General features: G+C 35.2%; 1 protein-coding gene across 3 annotated transcripts in view; it reads right to left on the bottom strand.

Annotated features, from left to right (window-relative positions):
* Positions 1–20,773, bottom strand: part of sema3fa (sema domain, immunoglobulin domain (Ig), short basic domain, secreted, (semaphorin) 3Fa) — a 96,894-nt gene extending 76,121 nt beyond the window's left edge. For 2 of the 3 annotated variants that reach the window (XM_005166039.5, XM_005166040.5), the window contains exons 1-2: positions 20,254–20,773; positions 19,354–19,523 (exon numbers count right to left, since the gene is read on the bottom strand). In XM_005166039.5, coding sequence (XP_005166096.1) covers positions 19,354–19,498 — 145 coding nt within the window. In that variant the 5' untranslated portion in view covers positions 19,499–19,523; positions 20,254–20,773. 3 annotated transcript variants of the gene reach the window in all.
* Positions 20,774–21,220: the final 447 nt, after the last annotated feature.

Raw genomic sequence — 21,220 nt, 5'->3', positions numbered from 1 at the left:
TGGGAATGTGGTAAAATTTGGTAAAAGTCAGGCGATGGCTTTTCTTTTTCTGGATTGCTTTTTAAATTCGCAAGTTTGCTGTTAAGTTTAGGGAAGTGGGTGGGCTGTTTAATCTGTGCTTTTTAAAACACTGTTGGTTGGGTTTAGGGAAGGAGGAGGGTGGGTCAGTCGGTCGGTCGGTCGGTCGGTCGGTCGGTCAGTCAGTCAGTCAGTCAGTCAAACAATCAGTCGACATCGGCCCCTAGTGGATTTATGCAAGAACAGCAGGTGCGAATGGCCCTCGCAAGGGAAATTTGTGATCTCAAAAAGCCTACCCAGGGGCCACTGTCGGAAAAACGCTCATTACTGTCCAGGATAAACAATTGAGCAATTAAAGAGATTTCTATTGTGGTTTTCCTTTTCCATTAGAAAGAAAACCAGCAGTGTCCCAGCATGGCTATGGCATCTCATTGTGATTAAAAATCATTCTACACTAAATATGGTTTAACATGCATGCAGACAGCTATTGGTGTGCCCAAGTTCAGTCGGTCAGGTCTTAGGTAAAGCCGTGCAATTTGTCATTAACCACAAAAAGTTAAATCACAGCATCTGTAGTGGGGATTATCATTCAAAGCATTACCGACTGGTTTTAAAAAAGAGAGGAATGACCCAGAGTCACTTTGCATAGAGGATTGTTTTCTCCAAACGAATGTCTCTTTTCCACATCCACACCCACAACTAACCAAATGAGTGACTCATGTGTGGAGCTGTGACCCAGACCTCTCTTGGAACCAATGTCTGCTCTCTCTCTCTCGTCTCATGGGAAAGCTTGCACACTTATTCAAGGGGTGACATGTTAGACACCTCTCCTGGGAACAGAGATGATGAAAATATAGTAGAGAGAAAAGAAGCTGAGGAAGACTAATAAAACAGAGAACTGGGAATTGGTGGAATGTATAATGGAGGCACAAAATATAAGACAGAGCAAAAATGCTCGTGTGACAAAGTTATTATTTGACTATTTTTAGCTTTATTAAATATTGTGTGAGAAGTTTGTTCTCGCCACAACAATATAAAAATATACCAAAAAATCTGTTATATATTTTTTTGTTGTTATTATTATTATTTAAACTTAAATATAGTATTATTTAATTTGAATTATTTCATCTGTGTATATTTGGGGATTGAAAATATTGCAGTTTTTAAATCTGCACTATTAAACTGGTTCATCAAGTCTGATGATTTGTTCAATTATTTAATAATTTTGTTTTTGAAATATTTTGTTTTAACATTTCTAATATAAAAAACAGTACAATACAAATAAAAAGAAGAAAAAAATAAGACAAAATAATTGACAATATGAATATATAGGTTAGAAATAAAGATGAAGATTTACAAACTTAAAATGCTAAATTCCCAAGAGTCTTAAGATAGGACCCCATGTGGTTTCAGCCTTTTTCTGTGAAGTTTTGAGAAATAGTTGTTCCATTTGAATGACATAAAGCAACTCGTTCAACTATCTCTGAAAACAGGAAGCCTTTAGAGATTTCCAATTAAGTAAAATCCTCTTTTTATCTGTAATCAAACCAACCATGGCTGCTGTTGGGTTAATGAAAAGGTGTCCATTATATTAGAATATCCAAAACAAAAAATGTAGTCAGGTTGGATATTGGTTCTATAAGCACTGGAAAACAATTAAAAAATGTTGGACCAAAAAAAAAAAAAAAAAAAAGACAAAACCAAAATAAATGTGACTTCTGCACCACCACATCTGTCACATTTAGGAGATACAGAGGGAAATAGTTTACTTAATTTAGTTTTAAAGAAGTAAAGGCGATGTAAAACTTGAAATTGATTTATGTCTTAAATTTATCGAATCTTTCCTTATTCTCAACAGGGTTTCTTCCCAGATCTCATCAGCCACTTCCTCATTCATATCCATGGTCCAAGCTGTCTTAATGTGCATATTGGTGCATCAAAAGTGTGAACAAATCTTGATATCAGATCTCTAGTGGTAGGGTTAGAGGATGGAATATTATAAATAATATGACTTTCTGGTTTATTTACAAATTGTGAACTATTTTCCCTTACATAGTTTGTAACCTGCAGATAATGAAAAATTTTTATTTACACTATTTAATTAGAACTATTAAAAAATGTTGGACAAAAATGTATTTCTCTAAAGTGATCTTAAAAATGTAATTTAAAATAAGATATAAAATAAGGATTAAATCTTGTAAACTTTGATTTAATTATTAAGATTCAGGGCGAGACAGTAACTCAGTGGTTAGCACTGTCACCTTACGGCAAGAAGGTTGCTGGTTCGAGCCTCGGCTGGGTCAGTTGGCATTTCTGTGTGGAGTTTGCATGTCCTCACCGTGTTTGCGTGGGTTTCCTCTGGGTGCTCCGGTTTTCCCCACAGTCCAAAGACATGCGGTACAGGTGAATTGAAAAAAACTAAATTGGCCGTAGGGCACCACGTTGGCGCAGTGGGTAGTACAATCGCCTTACTCCAAAAATGTCGCTATGTGTGTATGTGTATGGGTGTTTCCCAGTGCTGGGTTGCAGCTGGAAGGGCATCCGCTGTGTAAAACACATGCTGGATAAGTTGGCAGTTCATTCCGTGGCGACCCCAGATTAATAAAGGAACTTAGTCGAAGGAAAATAAAAATAAAAAATTAAATAATATTCAATGCAAATTTTATTCTGAGATACTGCTGATTATAAATAATATTTTAATAAAACAAAACATTAAAAGCTACAATAAATGATATATACTGTAACACAACAAAATGAAAATAAAAAAAACAAAAGCTAAATTTAAAGTATAATAAAGGGTATCATTTACATAGTATATATCTGCTACATATCACAAAGACATGCTAAAGTGCCTGTCAGATATTGGTATCATCGTACATGATACATAACATGATCCTGTATGATTACCATGCAACAGGGCACATACCTAAAAGCCACGGTAGTGCCAAGGTACTTGTAATACTTTGTCAGTGACAAAAAGAGAAAGACAGGGCAGAGAAAGTCAGAGAGAAGGTAGGAGTGTAGGCTCTCTATATTTAGCCCTGCTCCTGTCACCTCCACTTTCCTCTCGCTGTGACAGTTTAGATCCAGCGCTGCAGCACAGGATGCTGGGATACACCGCCACTTTGATACAAACGGTGCTGAGACAACGTCTGCTGCACGCTGGCATCACAAACAAATGTGTTTGGTCTAAAATAAGACAACAAAATGTAGCGTAGTCAGAGCATTGAGGAAAAATAAATAAAATTTGCAAGACTTAGACACCATAATTCAGTTATTATAGCACATGACCACATCACCCCTGGCAATAACAAAACAACAAAGAACGGAGAACAAAGAACAGGCCCTTTTTTCATGCCCACGCCTGTCTATGTCCCATGCAGCCTTTTCTAAGTGATTCTTATGAAGCTGAAACTCAATGTAGGGTCAAGAGGTTAAGTTTATTACTCTGCCAAGAGCTCCATTAGAGAAAGCCTCATGGGAACAGCTCAGAATAATGCATTTTTGATGATTCCCATCGCTTTTGGTTTTTAATACCATTCTAATACATCGCTGTGGTTACGCTTAAAAAAAAACTTCAACTGAGTCTGCCTGTTTCAGCTATTATTGAAAACACTATAGTGTTACCTGTAAAGAAACACATTTTTTAGGTTAAAAAGGAGAAAGATGATATAAGATGCTGATGATAAAGAGTGAGGGTCGGGTTTAAAGTAAAGCCCAAAGAATACAGAATTTATTGTATTGTCTGTGCTTTATCCTTCCAGAGGCTCTGAGCAATACAAATGTCTTCATACTTTTTAAAAATACAGTCGAGGATATATTTAAAGGTTATGTATATTGTGTAGTTCTCTTCATTTAAAGTATAAGATTAGTGTTGAAACATTTCCATGTTCAGCTATATATGAAGTAAGAATTATTAGACCCCCCTGAATTATTAGACCTCCTGTTTAATTTTTTTCCCCAAGTTTTTGTTTAACGGAGAGATTTTTTTCAACACATTTCTGAACATAATTGTTTTAATAACTCATTTCTAATGACTAATTTATTGTAATTTTGTTATGATGACAGTAAATATTATTTTACTAGATATTTTTCAAGACACTTCTGTACAGCTTAAAGTGACATTTAGATGCTTAACTAGGTTAATTATGTTAACTAGTCAGGTTAGGGTAATTAGGCAAGTTATTGTATAACGATGGTTTGTTCTGTAGACTTAAAATTTTTTAGCTTAAAGTGGCTAATAATTTTGGCCTTAAAATGGTGCATAATAAATTAATAACTGATTTTATTCTAGCCAAAATAAAACAAATAAGACTTTTTTCCAGAAGAAAATATATTATTAGACACTGTGAAAGTTTCCTTTCTCTGTTAAACATTTAGGATTCATTCATTAATTGGGATATATTTAAATATAAATAACAAATTTAAAGAGGGGATAATAATTCTGACTTAAATTATAATATATATATATATATATATATATATATATATATATATATATATATATATATATATATATATATATATATATATATATATATTTCATATATTGTTTATTTATTTATTATTATTTATTTTTTTATTGGTTGCTGGTTGCTAGGACCCATTTACTAATATTCAGCTAATTTTTGGTTAAACTATCTTTTCAAGAATGTGTGGTGATAATTACCATTATTTGTATATAGTTCTAACTGCATAATTTCAGATCATTTAAGAAACTGTTGAAATTGTGTCTTTCAACGTATATGCATATATGCTGCTTATTGATATTGATTCTTGCTGCATATAGCAAGAAGATAATATAATTGGGGTCCTGCAGCCTGGAGAACACTTTTTAAACACTTTTAAACAAAATCATGAAAGATCAAGACATGCAGAAAGTCAAAGGGTCAGGAAAGACAAATGTGGTCATATTTCTGCAAAAGAAAAGCTGGTAGCATACTAAGAACATGGACTACTTTGCTGTTATTAATAAACATTAGGGCGTCACGGTGGCACAGTGGGTAGCACTACATCGCCTCACAGCAAGAAGTAATATACTGTACTGTACTGTACATATTGTACTTTCCTGATGACCAAACTTGCATCACAGAGCCTAGAATTCACATAAAAACCAAAGTACATTTGGGCCTAAAGACAGATGAACCGTTTTTTTCCCAATACTTTCCCATCAGTCCCACAGGTGAGCAGAATGCTGAAGTAATGATTGAAAATGAATGGCGGTACAGTCTCTATGCAGCTGTTAGTTAGAGCAGGACTGAAAGAGTTAGTGTCTCACCCTCTGTCTGAGCAGTTCTCCTAGGCATATCTTGGCAGGTTGAAGTAGGTTCATCTTTCAGAGAGACATTGATTGCTGCGGGGCTCTCATTCTCTCTCTCTCTCTCACACACACACACACATATGCTTTCTCATTCTCTCTGTATCTGTGTGCTTTGTCAGAAGGAAGCACTTAGTGAAGTCTCTAGTGCTGCAATTGACCCAGTTAGAGCCAGGTAAAGACAACATGAAGGATAAACCTAATCATGTCCTGAGTGGGAAGTACTGAGCGTAGAATATGTGTTATAGTATAAGGTTAAAGGACATTGAACAATTTTTAGTTCTTGTATTTCTTTCTTTCTTTCATTCTCTAACACAAGGAATGAAAAATGTTTTAATGCTTGAATTTACATTCAGCAGTTACACTGTATAATAAAAGTCAGAGAATGACTTCAGTTCAGTGTGGCACGGTGGCTTAGTGATTAGCACTGCTACCACACAGCAAGAAGGTCGCTGGTTTGATTCTCAACTGGGCCAGATGGCATTTCTGTGTAGAGTTTGTTTGTTCTCCAAGCGTTCGCATGGTTTTCCTCAAGGTGCTTCAGTTTCCCCAACAGTCACAGTACAGGTGAACTTGAATAAACTAATTTTGCTTTAGTTTATGAGTGTGAATGTGAGTTTATGGGTACTTCCCAGTACTGGGTTGCAGCTGGAATGTCATCCGCTGTGTAAAACATATAAGTTGGATGGGATGGATAAGACATGGATAAGTTGGCCGGTCATTTCGCGGTGGCAAACCCTAATTGATAAAGGGATTAGGGCGAAGGAAAATGAATGAATGAATGAATGAATGAATGAATGAATGAATGAATGAATGAATGAATGAATGAATGAATGAATGAATGAACGAATGAATGAATGAACGAATGAACGACTGAACTTCAGTTCAGAAATTGCTTGCAAAGTTATTAAATACTGTAACAAAGAACCAGGAATGACAACTGGACAAAATAACAAATGTTTTCATGTGCTGTGCATGTGATTGAAAACCTTTGTTATTCCACCAAAAAATACTTTTTTTAACAACTCTAAAGTTAAAAAAATTGTGTGGAAAAAATGTCTGAAAACATGGCATCTTTTTTGTAACTTGGACAAATTGTTATTTTATCCTCAACAGTGCATTTTGTCAAGTTTGGAAGCAATTTAACCAGCAGTTTGAAACAAAACTAAAATTATGTTACTCAAACACTTAACTATGAATTACAAATACAGAGAAAAAATGGATTTTTTAATTAGTCTCTTTTTTTCCATTGAGCTTTGTATATTTACATTAAAAAATGTAGTTTGGTAAGTTTAATTAAGGTTTTGATTAAGTAAAATTAAGGTTTTTATTATTTGCTTATTATCCAATCAGAAACAACATGGAAAATATTGGTGAATGTAAATTTTTTTATTCTTTTAGGTTCAGTAATACAGTTTATGCTACATTAAAGGGCCATGAAACCCCCCCTCTCTTTCAGTTCAAGTCTACCTTGAAAAAATGCTTCATGATAAGCGTGGCAGAGGGAGGAGTGGGTGTGGCCAGTAGAGCAGGGGAAAAAGAGGGGAGCGAACAACTGTTGTCAGTTGGCTCACAAAATGAGACACAAATCGTGACGCATGATTTTATAGTTCATAAAGTTAACCCTAACTCTAAATGCACAGAAAAATACAGTAAGTAATTAAATACCCTGCTACACATGTCATTCGTCTATTTCTGTAATCTGGAGGATTTTAAACATAGGCAAACATGACAGCACGGATAGGTGATGTGTCTGAATGGTAACAAACTCAACTGATAAAAGACAAAGTCTGCCATTCTCCAGTTCCCCTACAGCTCTCCCGATGAAAATGCTTGCTGCAAACCAACAGCTTTGCTGTATCGGCCCAAACAGCATAGCGGGGAAATCCATGCAACAAACCCTATGGATCAGGAAAACAAGCACATACGACCCTTCATCAACGGTTAAATACTGTGTGCCGTGCGCAGACATGGTCTCACAGCTTGGCAGGTCTGCCTTGCCTTCGGAAAGCACATGCTTTTATGAATGATGAAGAAGCAGGGTCTTCTCATAGGACAACAAAACTCAGCTATGAATAATAATGAGAAACCAACACCTCATCACTGGACAGGTAGATAGGCGCTACATCATCGATTTTGATCCCGCCCCATAAAATTATTTTAAACCCGGAAGATGAAATTAGCTCAAAAATATCCAGGTTTATCCACAGTTAAAGCTGACAGGTGTTAATGTTGTCTTAATTGATGCTCAACACACACAAATCCATTACCATAAAATGAAAAACTTTCAAGACAGATCACTCCTAGTCATTTTCTCTGAATGTCTTGATTTCTTTCTTTCTTGAACATCTTCTGACAACACCAATAAATAAAATACTTAAGGCCAAACCAGTTTGCATAAAAATATAAATTGAGAATTGTTAAAAGCAAACAGAGAAACAAGCTTTTTCAAACAATCAAAGCATAACCCTCAGCTGAACAATGCAATGGATGGATACACCAACAAGACAAGAGAAAGCCAGAGAATTAAAAAAATGTGATGAGATGTTAATTGCGACACATTCCAGAAAAAACAAAACAATATTGGAAGCTGAAGCGGCGAATGTTTTCCGTCGCTGTTTTGGAGATAATGTTCTCACTGCATTATTGTAATGGTCTAATTGGATGTTTGGATATATTTGTATAGCAGTTCTCTTCTGCTGTTTCAGGCATGGCCAATTATACATCCAGGTGTTTATTTGAAAATAATGAAATGAACAGCTAGAACAGAGTTAAATGCTTTTAAATGGGGCTGCAGATTAGCACTACAGGCATTTAGCAGGAATCTGTTAGCACACAGCAAGGACAGATCACCCTCACAATGACCTGCTTCTGTTTTTTTCGGGTCACAACCCCAGCCTCTGACAACCTCAAATAGGCTGTTTTTAGGTTTTGTTTGAAGATAAACCCCCCAGCACAGACAAAAACACACATATATACTGTGCCTGGGTCAAATCTATATTTAAACCTCTAGATACACTGAAAAAGTGAAACTACTTGGTATTTCATTCAAAGTACATTTTTTTATAGAGGATTATGTGAGAAATTATGGTTTTATTCAGTTTGCCTAATGCAAAAAAAGGAGAAAAAAAACACACTAATAAAAGAAAAACTAATGCTTTTACTTTTCCCTAAAGTACTATTTTTACTTTAAACCATCAGCTTTTATGTCATGTGACTACATAAAAAATTACTGATAATTAATTTATGGATTTCTAATGCGAGTTTGATTGCCATCTAGATTCACATTTATAGCCAAACTGAAAGCTCCAGCAGATAGTTTACCTCAGATTTTAAATTAAAAACAACTAGCAAGCATAGACTAATGTTGCATGTTTTTATTGTAGTTTAGTCCAAAATAAAAACTTTACTTTGATTTTAGTAAAAAAAAAAAAAAAAGATGTTCTTTTCCAAAGCAAATTTATAAGTTGAACCAAAATAATTAAATGAATCCATGGTCTATAAACACAATATTTTACCTTTGAGTAAATGTAATTTTATTTTCCTTTTGCAGAATAAATATTTTGATTAGTATTAAATACAATTTTTCAGTTAGTTTTAACCAGGTCAAAACTATAATTTGAGGAAAATTTATGAATTTAGTTTAGTTAAGTAACAAATTACATTAAAAATCTAAGTTTTACCAAGTGGTCTATATAGAAAGCGCTATTTTTTACTTTGTGTGAATGTAATTATTTTCTTGAGCACAATAAATATTTTTGATATAGGATAAAGATTATTTTAAAGTTTTAATTTAAAGTTAAATTACGCAGTACTTTGAAAAAAACTAAAAATTTGCTAAACTATATATATATATATATATATATATATATATATATATATATATATATATATATATATATATATATATATATATATATATATATATATATATATTTCTTATTTTGAGTGTAATTTTCCACATATCAGAAAGCCGTTGGAAGCAGAAACATTAGATTTGCTTTGCTTTGTCGTTAAACTGAGGTCGTTAAAAATCCCAGGATGTCCTTCGAAAAAGAGTTGGGGTTTCCTCATATCATAATTGTCTTTTTCACTGGCTCATAACATAATTGGCTTCATCGTCTCCTCTCCACCAATCAGCTGGTGTGTAGTGTGAGGTCTGGATAAGTTAGGCTTATCTTATTCTTTTCTCCCAATACCAGTAACAACTGAAACTGACATAAACATTTAAGCTTGCATACAGGTTTTAATAGTAGTATATTATAACATCACTTTTACATTTTCATTCATTCTTTATTAAATATTTATTTATTTTGTTTTTCTAAATAGTCTATTTGCTTTATTTAAAGAAAAAAATGTCTCATTTAGGTCTTTTTCTGCTATCTGGAAAAAACTGTGAATTTCTGTTCTGTTTCTGCAAACTGTTAAAAAAACATTTCTGGGTCAGGGAAGTATATATGGGACAGAGAGGATTTATAAGCACGTTGCCTTATATGATAACTCCTAAAGCTCTCAAAGCAGAGACAATGAGCTTTTACAATCTCCCATTAGAAAACCACACAGATGATCACCTACGGCAGAAGGGCTGTTTCAGTGTTTCAAAAGCACCCTATCCAGGTGTTAACAAGAACAGCACAGAAAAAAAGTGAAGCACACTAGCTTAAAAGCTGTATTTAACTGTGATAATTCATGCATCGCCATCAGCCTCACCTAGTAGTTCTAATGCAGCATGAGATACTTACTTTAAAGTGCTCTTGGTCTGAGAACATTTGTCTAAATTGAGCAATAAGCACTCTGTCCCTCAGAGAATCTACCGATGGAATTTAAATTAAAACAATGTGCTCAAACATCACCCATGGCACCATTTTCAAACACACGCACACAAACGCACACACACACACACACGCATGCATGCACACACACACGCACATGCACACGCACATGTGGGGACTTCCCATAGAAATCATGATTTTTATACTGTACGAAATACAGTATTCGACATTTGAATTGTTTTTTAAAATAGTCCTAAGACAAGCAATGGGTCTTACACATATACACATATACACATACACACACACACACACATATATATATATATATATATATATATATATATATATATATATATATATATATATATATATATATATATATATATATATATATATATTGCAATATGAATATAGTTTCTCAAGATGACTCTGGAAAGAATTCATAATTTTATATTTGATGATTTTTAATAGAGTGCATCTGCATAAAATGTACAAAATTATAAATGAGCAACTTCACACGAGTAGCAGTGCGATGTGGCTGTATATTGGCACTGGTGGGAGGCAGGCTTTGGCTCAAGGCCACAGGTGTATGCCTTAGTTTCCCACCAGTGACAATATACAGCCATGTTGCACTGCTATGAGTGTGATACTGCATTTATGCAACAGTTCGACGGCATAATCAGAGAGTTTGAAGAACAGCAGAAAGGGATGCTACTTCACAAACGTCACTTTAGAAGTAGTATTTGAATGATTCTCTAGCGTAATGTCTAAAGTGATTACAAAATAGGTGATTCTGCTCACATTTTAAGATTATAAGGCTTTCCCAGGGTTTTCCCAGTATTTCTTGGTTTCAATTGGGAGTAGGGTTGTAACAATATACCGGTATGACGGTTTACCACGATTTGAACGTGCACGATTATCATACCATGAACAATTGCATATCAACGGTTTTAACCCTTAAAGACCGAGACAGGCGCCCGCGGCTAAAAATAAGTATTGCTCTTAAATGTTTAATAACTTTTGATCCGCTGATCTGATTCATACAATTCAAAGATTGGCATAAAAAAGAGAATCTCAGCTTTCCAGTGCTGTATCACATAACATTCGCGGACTTTCAGAGGCTCCGGAATCAGTGCGGTTACGTCATCAAAATTTGACAACGCTGATTTGACAAAGAAACGCTCGTCACTGTGTCTCCGGACAAACCAGACATGATACATTGATGCATTGTCCCTCCTCCATGCCCAGATTGGTTCAAACTCGCTATATCACAACCAATAAGCATAGGTTTCACTTTTGTATGTGGACCAACACTGAGCTTTTTGAACAACACGGAATGAGAGACATACATTTCTGCGCGGCTAAATAAAACGCAAAAAAAAAAAGTTTTGCATGAAATAATTCTCATACTAAGTACTTTTGCATGCACAGCAGCACAGAAACATGACAAAACAGTGACACAGCAAAGACGAACTGCTGCTCTTGCTGTTTTCAAAAGACGCAAATGAAGGTGCAGCTGTTTGTCTGCATTGCATACAACCATATCCAAATCCATATCCACAGACAACCATATCCATGCTGGCACATAAAACCTAAGGATGTTCCATATTGAATCTAGTTTCGTTATGTAACTATTTATAGTATAGTAAATATTTATATCTATTTTTTTACTGAGGATTTGCACCATGTTTATTTGGACTTTGACACATTATTTATTATTTTTTTATTTGTTCATTGTACAAGTGGACACATTCTCTCACCTCAGCGGTCAAGATTAAGTCCTGAAAATCTCAACATGCTTACATTTCTTCATCACAACCTAGACTGAAAAAAACAATGCTTTAAATACATGTTTACAGCCATAAACTTGGTATTGCACTTTTGGTCTCCCATTTATCCTGCTTATAAGGAAGGACAGTTTAAGTTTATTTTTGTCTAATCTTAAAAGACCCTGCTTGTTTATTCCTTCTAATTTAATTTATTAAAATGGGAGATTTTTCAGTTTATTTTTATAAAAGACTTCTATAGTTCTATTAAAATGGTTCTTTCAAAAGTTTGTTGAAATAAAACCTTTGTTCAGTCAGAAAACGTGTTCTTATTCTTTTCAGGGTCTTTGCTATGAGAATTACTATTTAATACCGTATACCGCGAAACCGTCAAACCGTGGTATTGTTTTAGACGATTATCATACCGTAAAAAATTCATACCGTTACAACCCTAATTGGGAGATCACAATAATTCACCCCCAAAAAAGCCATAGAAAAGCAAACACTACAAGATTGCTATGGTATAAATACAGCACTACAAGTAGCTGTGCAAAAGACAGAGATCGACTTAGAATGTCATTTACCTGTTCTGTAATGATTTGTTTAACTGTAGTTTGACACGTAATGCTGTTTTTCTCCCTAAGGACTTATTATGCGGTTTCTGTCACCATCTTGAGGTGGAACGTCAACCGTCTTTGCTCTGCTCAATATGACAGGCTGATTGCTGCCTACGCGCTGAATGTCTGAAATGATGAATATTTAAAATAGGCACTATTCTTGGAAATAAACTGCATAGTTGCAATCTAAACAACTAAATTCTTGCCTAAAAAATCCTCAAAAGTACATTATGTTGTCCAACAGCTGCAATATTTGTCAAACTGTAGTCCTCTGTTTGCCACTCGTGTGGGCGGAGTAATACACAAGGGTGAAGAGGCTGTACGAGTGCTGATATTCCTTTAATATCTCACAGCTATCAGCCAATCAGATTCAAGAACCAGACAGAACTGTTATTTATATATATATATATATATATATATATATATATATACATACACAGACACAAAATAAATTAAAGCACGAATAAAAAAATTGAACAAAATTAGATAAAAATTAAATAAACCACTTTATGGTTTTCAGTGGATTCCTGAGCTCCACTGAAACGCTGAGGTTCAGAAATTCAATAATCAAGCGTAAAATAAAATGGTACAGTCTTCATTGTATGAATAATTCGTTTTTGTTAAAGTGACAAACTTTATAATTTTGTGTGTTCAAATATTTTAAATTCACTTGAAATCGCTTGACATCCTAGAATGTGCCTTGCAGATTCGCACATTGAGATATCGACATTGAAACGATATATATTATGAACCACTTAAAGTGTTGACTGTTGCATTCTATCCTAAACCCAACCCTCATAGGAAATACTCTGCATTTTTACATTTTCAAAATTCTTCATTCTGTCTGATTTATAATCATGTTTACACAAGTCCCTTTGAGTCTGTGCGCATTCTGCGTTAAGTCCTCACAAACAAGACCACACATACATATACACTCAGACATACACATCACAAAACTACAAATTTACACACAGCATTCCTCCCTGAATCATCCCTGACGTCTCCTAACCACTGTAAAGTGATATAATACACATAAACATTCCCATAAATTCACTGTCATGTCCAAAAATAAGGAGTTATGTGAGGCTCATTTGCAAAGAAATGAACTTTCGTGCCGTCATGTGACTCCTCATAAGTCCTCTGGGCTACCTTTTAGCATGTAAATCCCAGGCTTGCAGAGATACATGAGAAAGTGGAGATTTAAAAGCAGTGTGTGCGTGTGAAAGAGAAGGGCAAACGTTAATACATCATAGTCACTCCCATAAAAGTGGAAAAGAGCCATAGGAAAGGGTCTGAACTTGTAATAAGTCATGTCTGCGGAGCCCTAGACCTTGAGCTTCACAGATGATTGGGCTTCCAGGGATGTTCTTGTGGTCTGAACTGTCTGTAATGCATAAGGGTACTAAGAAGACACCAGTATCTGCTCTCTTAACTCACCGACACCGCAGACAGCAGCCAAGTCCTCCCTCAGAGCCGAAAACTGACTCTGTCTGGCTGCGTTCCCTGCCCTCGCTCCCTGCATGCTCATACTGGAGAATAACTATCTTTCAGAAAGACAGTGATCTTGGTGAACCACATTATGTGTGTGTGTGTGTTCAAGCTTGCATGAGGGATTAATACCTGAATTATACCAGAATCCCCCAAGGGAGGATTTCTCAAAAGGTATTCATTTCTTCTTTCTAGTTTTTTTGTTTTTACAGTTTTTTTTTTATTTTTCATTTTTTAAACCAGACCTCTGGCGAAATTATAACGTCAAGCTTCATGCATGAAATCATTGCTCTTATAACTGTATCAAACACTTTAGCATTCAAACAACAGTGTTGTGCAATCCTGAACTAAAAAGGGAAATCTGTCCATCTATAATTTTATTACTCTATTTACAGTATCTATCTATCTATCTATCTATCTATCTATCTATCTATCTATCTATCTATCTATCTGTCTGTCTGTCTGTCTGTCTGTCTGTCTGTCTGTCTGTCTGTCTGTCTGTCTGTCTGTCTGTCTGTCTGTCTGTCCGTCCGTCCGTCCGTCCGTCCGTCCGTCCGTCCGTCCGTCCGTCCGTCCGTCCGTCCGTCCTTTCAAATCTATCTATATACATAGTAGAAATATACATCCATCAATCCATCCATCCGTCCATCCATCCATCTATTCATCCATCCATCTATTCATCCATCCACCCACCCATCCATCCATCCATCCATCCATCTCTCTATCTATCTATCTATCTATCTATCTATCTATCTATCTATCTATCTATCTATCTATCTATCTATCTATCTATCTATCTATCTATCTATCTGTCTGTCTGTCTGTCTGTCTGTCTGTCTGTCTGTCTGTCTGTCTGTCTGTCTGTCTGTCTGTCTGTCTGTCTGTCTGTCTGTCTGTCTGTCTGTCTGTCTGTCTGTCTGTCTATCTATCTATCTATCTAGACTACTAAATCTGTTCATATTATATTACTCTATCTACAGTATCTAATTATATACAGTATCTGTCTTTATAAATATGCTATCTATCCATCTATATATCTATCCATCCAACCATCCATCCATTTATCCATCCATCCATCCATCCATCCATCCATCCATCCATCCATCCATCCATCCATCCATCCATCCATCCTTTCAGACTAATAAATCTGTCCATAATATATTAATCTATCTACAGTATCTAACAATATACATTATCTATCTATATATATATGCTTTGTATCCGTTTATTTATCCATCCATCCATCCATCCATCTATCTATCTGTCTGTCTGTTTATCTGCCTGTCCTTTCATCTGTCCATCTGTCCAACCATCCATCCAACCATCCAGACTAATAAACCTTCAAACTTCCACTTTTTAAACTTTTTACAAAACTTAGTCAATCAAGACAGCATTTCATTTCTTTAAAAACTATAATTTTAGGAAATACAGCACACTAGCATCAGTTATATTTTTATGTTGTTAAGAGAAGTTTAACATGCTGTGTCATATTAGAGGCAAATGGCTGAAAGTTTTTTAATAAAAACTTGTAATTGTGCACATAAAATGCATAATAACATAAATATGTGGCTGAAGGGCCATGTTACATTTGAGAAATGGCTGCTAAAAATAAGCTTTGTTATAAAGTAAATACAGTAGTGTAAAATGCAATGTAATGTGTATTTATATAGAGCAGTGGTTCTCAAACTTTTTTCATCAAGTACCACCTCAGAAAAAAATAGTCTCTCCAAGTACCACCAAAATGAGCAGTATTGAAATACAGTAGCGTAGTCGGCCCAATAAAGCAGCTACAACTCTGCACAGTTAAAAAAACGTGGCAGATTACCTTAGAAATATAGGCTATATGTCATATGTGGCATATTATATCGATCATTTATGATAAATTTTTAAATGTGTGTAGCATGTACATGACATTTCATTCCTCCGCGTACCACTAAAGGAAGCCTGCGTACCACTAGTGGTACACGTACCACAGTTTGAGAACCACTGATATAGAGCATTTATTGTATATGGTCATACAGCCAATTGCTTTACAATTATGAGGGGGAGTGGGTATTTATATACAAAACACACAGAAAAATATTACAATTAAAATACATGTTTTAAACTGTAATAACACTACTTCACAACATTACAGTTTCTGCTGTATTTTTACTCAAATCATGTAGTCCTGATGAACACATGAAGCTTATTTCAAACGTCTGACCAGTATGAATTGGATGCAATGCAACTCTAAATGGCACCAACCCAGTTTAAAAGCAGTGAACAGACGATGACCTCATGGCATGAACAGTCACATTTAAGTAACTGAGAGGGATATATAACAGGATGTCCTGTGTGTCTCAAAGACTACAGGCACGGAGGCATGCAATTACAACCAAAGCCTGGGTTTTGGTTAGCCCTCATAATGATTTTCTAATGACAATTACAAAACCAAAACAAGATCCCATTAAGCCCGAGGCTGTTTGTGCGAGAGAACAGAATGTTTAGCGAGTATAAGCTCTAAACAAATGTAGCCGTCTTCACAAGACGTTCACTCTCAAGGGAGGAACATGATTCAAGTGTTTAGTCAAAGCTTTTTGGACAGAGGAACAGAAATAGCGAGAAGTAAAAACGATCATCAATCCAAAGGACTTCCTCTACATCTTACACAATGCAGATTTCAAACTTTAGTTGCATTAGAGTGTTATGATTGATTCCAGAAAAATGTTTTTTTTTTTTAGATCATAAGATGGGATATCCTATCCTGTACATGCATATAGTATGTCTCCAGTGTATATCTTGGCAGTCAAGAGTGCTCAGTGTCAATGCTGACTGACAGAAGAACACTATGACTGCACATAAAGGGCCTGGGAAACCAACCACATAAACATGATATACAGTATTATAATTCCATATTTGGATGAAGGACTGTAAACATATACTTTTAGCTTAAAAACCAATTCTGCATTTTAATTTGAATAGCTGAGAACTAGGGCTGAGCCATATGACAAAAATATCATATCACGATATAAGTCATTGCATAACCTGATAATTATACTGTATGTATCACGATATATTACCATTTCTGTCAATTTAATTAGTTGATAGTTTATACATACAGCTGAAGTCAGAATTATTAACCCCCCTGAATTATTAGCCCCCCTGTTTAATTTTTCCCCAACTTCTGTTTAACGAAGAGAAGATTTTTTCAACACATTTCTAAGCATAATCGTTTTAATAACTCATTTCTAATAACTGATTTGTTTTATCTTTGCCATGATGACAATAAATAATATTTGACTTGATATTTTTCAAGACACGAATATACAGCTTAAAGTGACATTTAAAGGCTTAACTAGGTTGATTAGGTTAACTAGGCAGGTTAGGGTAATTAGGCAAGCTATTGTATAACGATGGTTTGTTCTGTAGACTATCGGAAAAAAAATTGCTTAAAGTGGCTAACAATTTTGACCTTAAAATGTTTTTTTTTTTTTTTTTTTACTGGTTTTATTCTAGCCGAAAAAAAAAAACACTTTCTCCAAAAGAAAAAAATATTATCAGACATACTGTAAAAATGTCCTTGCTCTGATAAACATCATTCAGGAAATAATTAAAAAAGAAAAAAAAATCACAGGGGGCTAATAATTCTGACTTCAACTGTACATTGACCAGATACAGTATAAAGGACTATTTCTTTGTTACATATTAAAGTAGGGGTGGGTGATATGGCAAAAATACAATCTCAATAATTATTTTCTATATTGAACGATAACAATATATACAATTCGATATAAGTTGTTAACGCTTCCAGATATAAAAAGAGTAACCCAACAATGACTGAAGCCAAAAAAAATTAGAGGGTCCATTAAATAACATATTTTCAGCTGATACATTTTCGGTGGTCGAAAATTTGGTACATCTTTAATATCAACACACTTTTAGATTTTCATAGTTGCACATTTCTGCTGTGCGATTGGCTCTTAGATCTATATAGAGTAAAAAAGTTCAGAGCTTATCATTGTTATGGATGATATTGTTTATCAGCCCAGCCCTATGATAATGTAATCAGAAATGCAAATGTGTTCATATCTCTCACTTTTTTTAGAACTTCAGGGCACTTCTGAAATATAAAATAAAAATGAATACAATAAAAAAATACTTTCAAAAAATGAATGATTAAAGGCCCAACATCAAAATAAAAACATATTGTCTAATAAAACGCAAAATGTGAACATTGTACTTTCAAGATTGCAACTTTCACACAATTCTGTTACTTAAGTTTTTGTCCGAATCACGGTAATAGCGTGTAATACTGCACTCATATAAACTATGAAAAAGTATTACCGTAAAAAAAAAAGTATTTTGTGACACCAGTAAATAATTGATAGAGCATAATATAAAACAATAGACTTTTTATTTTGCCCATATGATATAAAATGTCATATTGCCCTACTGAGAATACTAAGAATCATGGATGCGTAGTACTGGAAAATGGGCAACTACCAAGAACATGGATATTCAGAAAAAAAGAAAGAAAACAGTTCAGAGAATCCCAAGGGAAATACTATTTCAGAACTAAAAACTAATTGCATTGCTTAGCCAACCACGAGCAACGCATGAACCTCAACAGACCCAACATGAAATCCAATTCCCTCAGTAAGGGCTAAACTCACAGTCTTGCAAATTCTGAATTTAGGTTCTTTCTGGTAGACACGCTCAACTCCAAAGAGTGTTCGAAAAACCAATTAAAGAAACACAATAACGGCCAACAGAAAGGAAAATTAGTTCAGGCAGCAGACTGTGAAAACTCCTTGAATTAGAAAGGTGAAATAGACAGGTAACCAAAGAAAGGAAGCAGCTTGCTCAGCAATATTCCCAAAAAACTAAATCATTTTCCCCAATGCTACAATAGAACAGAAGCACTGAAATTTAAAGGGATAGATCACCCAAAACTGAACACAAACCTGTCACAAACATGTGTTTTTTTCTCCGTTAAACACAAAAGAAGATAATTTGAAGAATGCTGGAAACCTTTAACCATTGACTTTCTATAATATCTGTTTTTCCTACTATGGAAGTCAACACTCATGGGCTTCCAACATTTTTCAAATCATTTTCTTTTGTGTTCAACAGAACATTCCACTTGAAGGTGAGTACATTCCATTTTAGGTGAACTATCCCTTTAATATACAAGACTCTGGTACCCTGGATATTATATTATTAAATAATATAATAAAGTACATAATACTTCCTTTGCCATCTTTATCATATCAGCAGCAGCTGTTTGTCAATATATATTAATCTGAACAGGAAAGCAGTGGTTGTCATCTCCAGCAGGGGCTGTAGGCACCCACAGACTGAGCAACAGTGAGAGATGCAGAAACCCATCTTACCTTTGAAGGACAGGAAGACTCGTGGAACAGAGGCGGGTGGCAGGGAAGACAAAGGGCTGCTGTGGACCGAGACAGCTGAGAATACAGAGACCAGAAGGGTCCCCAGCACCAAAGTCCCGGCTCCCTGCATGATCACTTTATCCATAAAACCCACAAGAGATTTATCAGTCCTGCATGGGGATGGATGGAGGGAGTGAGGATCAGCCTTAGACAGATATAAATGTGCTCAAAGAGTTCCTGATATATGCATTTTGATTTTACTGATTAAATGCTAAGTGGTAATAGAGTTAGGCTGATAATCAGGGTTTTGTTAGTTGCTGCTGTTGTTTTATTATGTTTCATGTGTCTTCTCAATTTCAGACTACAAACAAATGGTAAAATTTTGCTCCAAATTCCATGTAGAAATATTTAGCTTTGCCATAATTTCCCAATTAATATAAAAAATAATAATTTTCACTATTGCATTATAATGGCTATTCGGTTAATTGTGTCAAACAACCAACATATAATAAAAAATAACAATAAAATCAGTAACTTTAATCTGTGAAAAGCTACTCAGGCTGATCTCTGGCATGTTTTTTTCTTCTTCTCATAATTCCAGTCAAATCAAACAGATCCATAAGCATATGACTTGCAAATGAACTCGGTGATCATAAGCACTGTTATAATCTTCCCCAGTAAAAATATCTCCATAAACCATTCAAAATATTTTTCCAACGGATTTGAGTGGCGTGTAATGGACTGATCCTCTTAAAAATAAAGTGTAAAACATTAGGATAGCCACAGTTTTGCTGATCTGCTTGTACAAACAAGTACTTACGAAGATGATTGTGCAATGAACCATAAAAAACACATTAATGGACAATTAATAAAATATGCTGAAATGAACGCAGAACTCACCTACAAGACGTCCGTCACGACAATCGATCCTGTGTGTCCCAGTGAACAAATCATTTGCAATCCAGCGCAAAGAAAAGGGTCAGAAAAAACAATGCGTCCGGCTAAAAGTAACGGCATACACGTGTCCACAAAGTAGTAGGTCCTTTAAACTAATTTATGTGACTGTGATTCCGTGCCAGTTCAAAAGAAGTGCGCGTATTTCCTCCGGAGTTTTTAAACGCGTGTTGTGTATTTCTGTCCACGGAGCAGCAGCAGCAGCGCGCGCGCTTTAGGTCTACTGACTGTCTGCTGCTGAAGTAGCCTGGCAGGTGGATGGAGCGCTGTTACTCCCCCTGGGCGGAGACTTACCTTAAAAGTAACACCCATTTATGTTTGGAACGCAATTAGGCACTGCAAATACATGCGGTGAAATCAAAACAAAAACACAAGACATGTTAGTAATACGGGTGCTTATCTTGACAAAATCACACGCAAACGAAGGGCTCTCGTGTGCGCTCGCCTCGCGCGCACTCTCTCTCTCTCCATCACCCTGGGCGACGCCCACGCGCTTCCACGCGTTCACTACAGTACCACAGTTATTTGGAGATACAAGACAACATTTTTCAGTGCATTGTTCAGGAATGAAAAGAAACGTCTATATAATTATAGGCTAACAACACAGTTATAAATTTTATGAATCCCTTTTATACTAAAGTGTATATAATTCAATATACATAGTAATTATAATTAGTAGCCTATAGTATAGTATATAATTATAATTCTAAAATGATTAAAATAGTGCATTTAAAAAAAAAAGAAATTTCAAAATCAAATGCCTTTCACCCTCATCATGGAGCAAATGACTTCTGTGTACCTCTCTGCACATTTCTTTAACATAAGATACAGCATGCAAAGGTCAGTAAATGAAATGAGCAGGACTGTCAAAAATAAAAGCAGGACTGTACCTCTCTGCACATTTCTTTAACAT

Source organism: Danio rerio, chromosome 6 (assembly GCF_049306965.1).
Source record: "Danio rerio strain Tuebingen ecotype United States chromosome 6, GRCz12tu, whole genome shotgun sequence".
Lineage (NCBI taxonomy): Eukaryota > Metazoa > Chordata > Actinopteri > Cypriniformes > Danionidae > Danio > Danio rerio.
The sequence above is the reverse complement of the archived record's forward strand: the minus strand, read 5'-3'. Positions and strand labels throughout refer to the sequence as shown.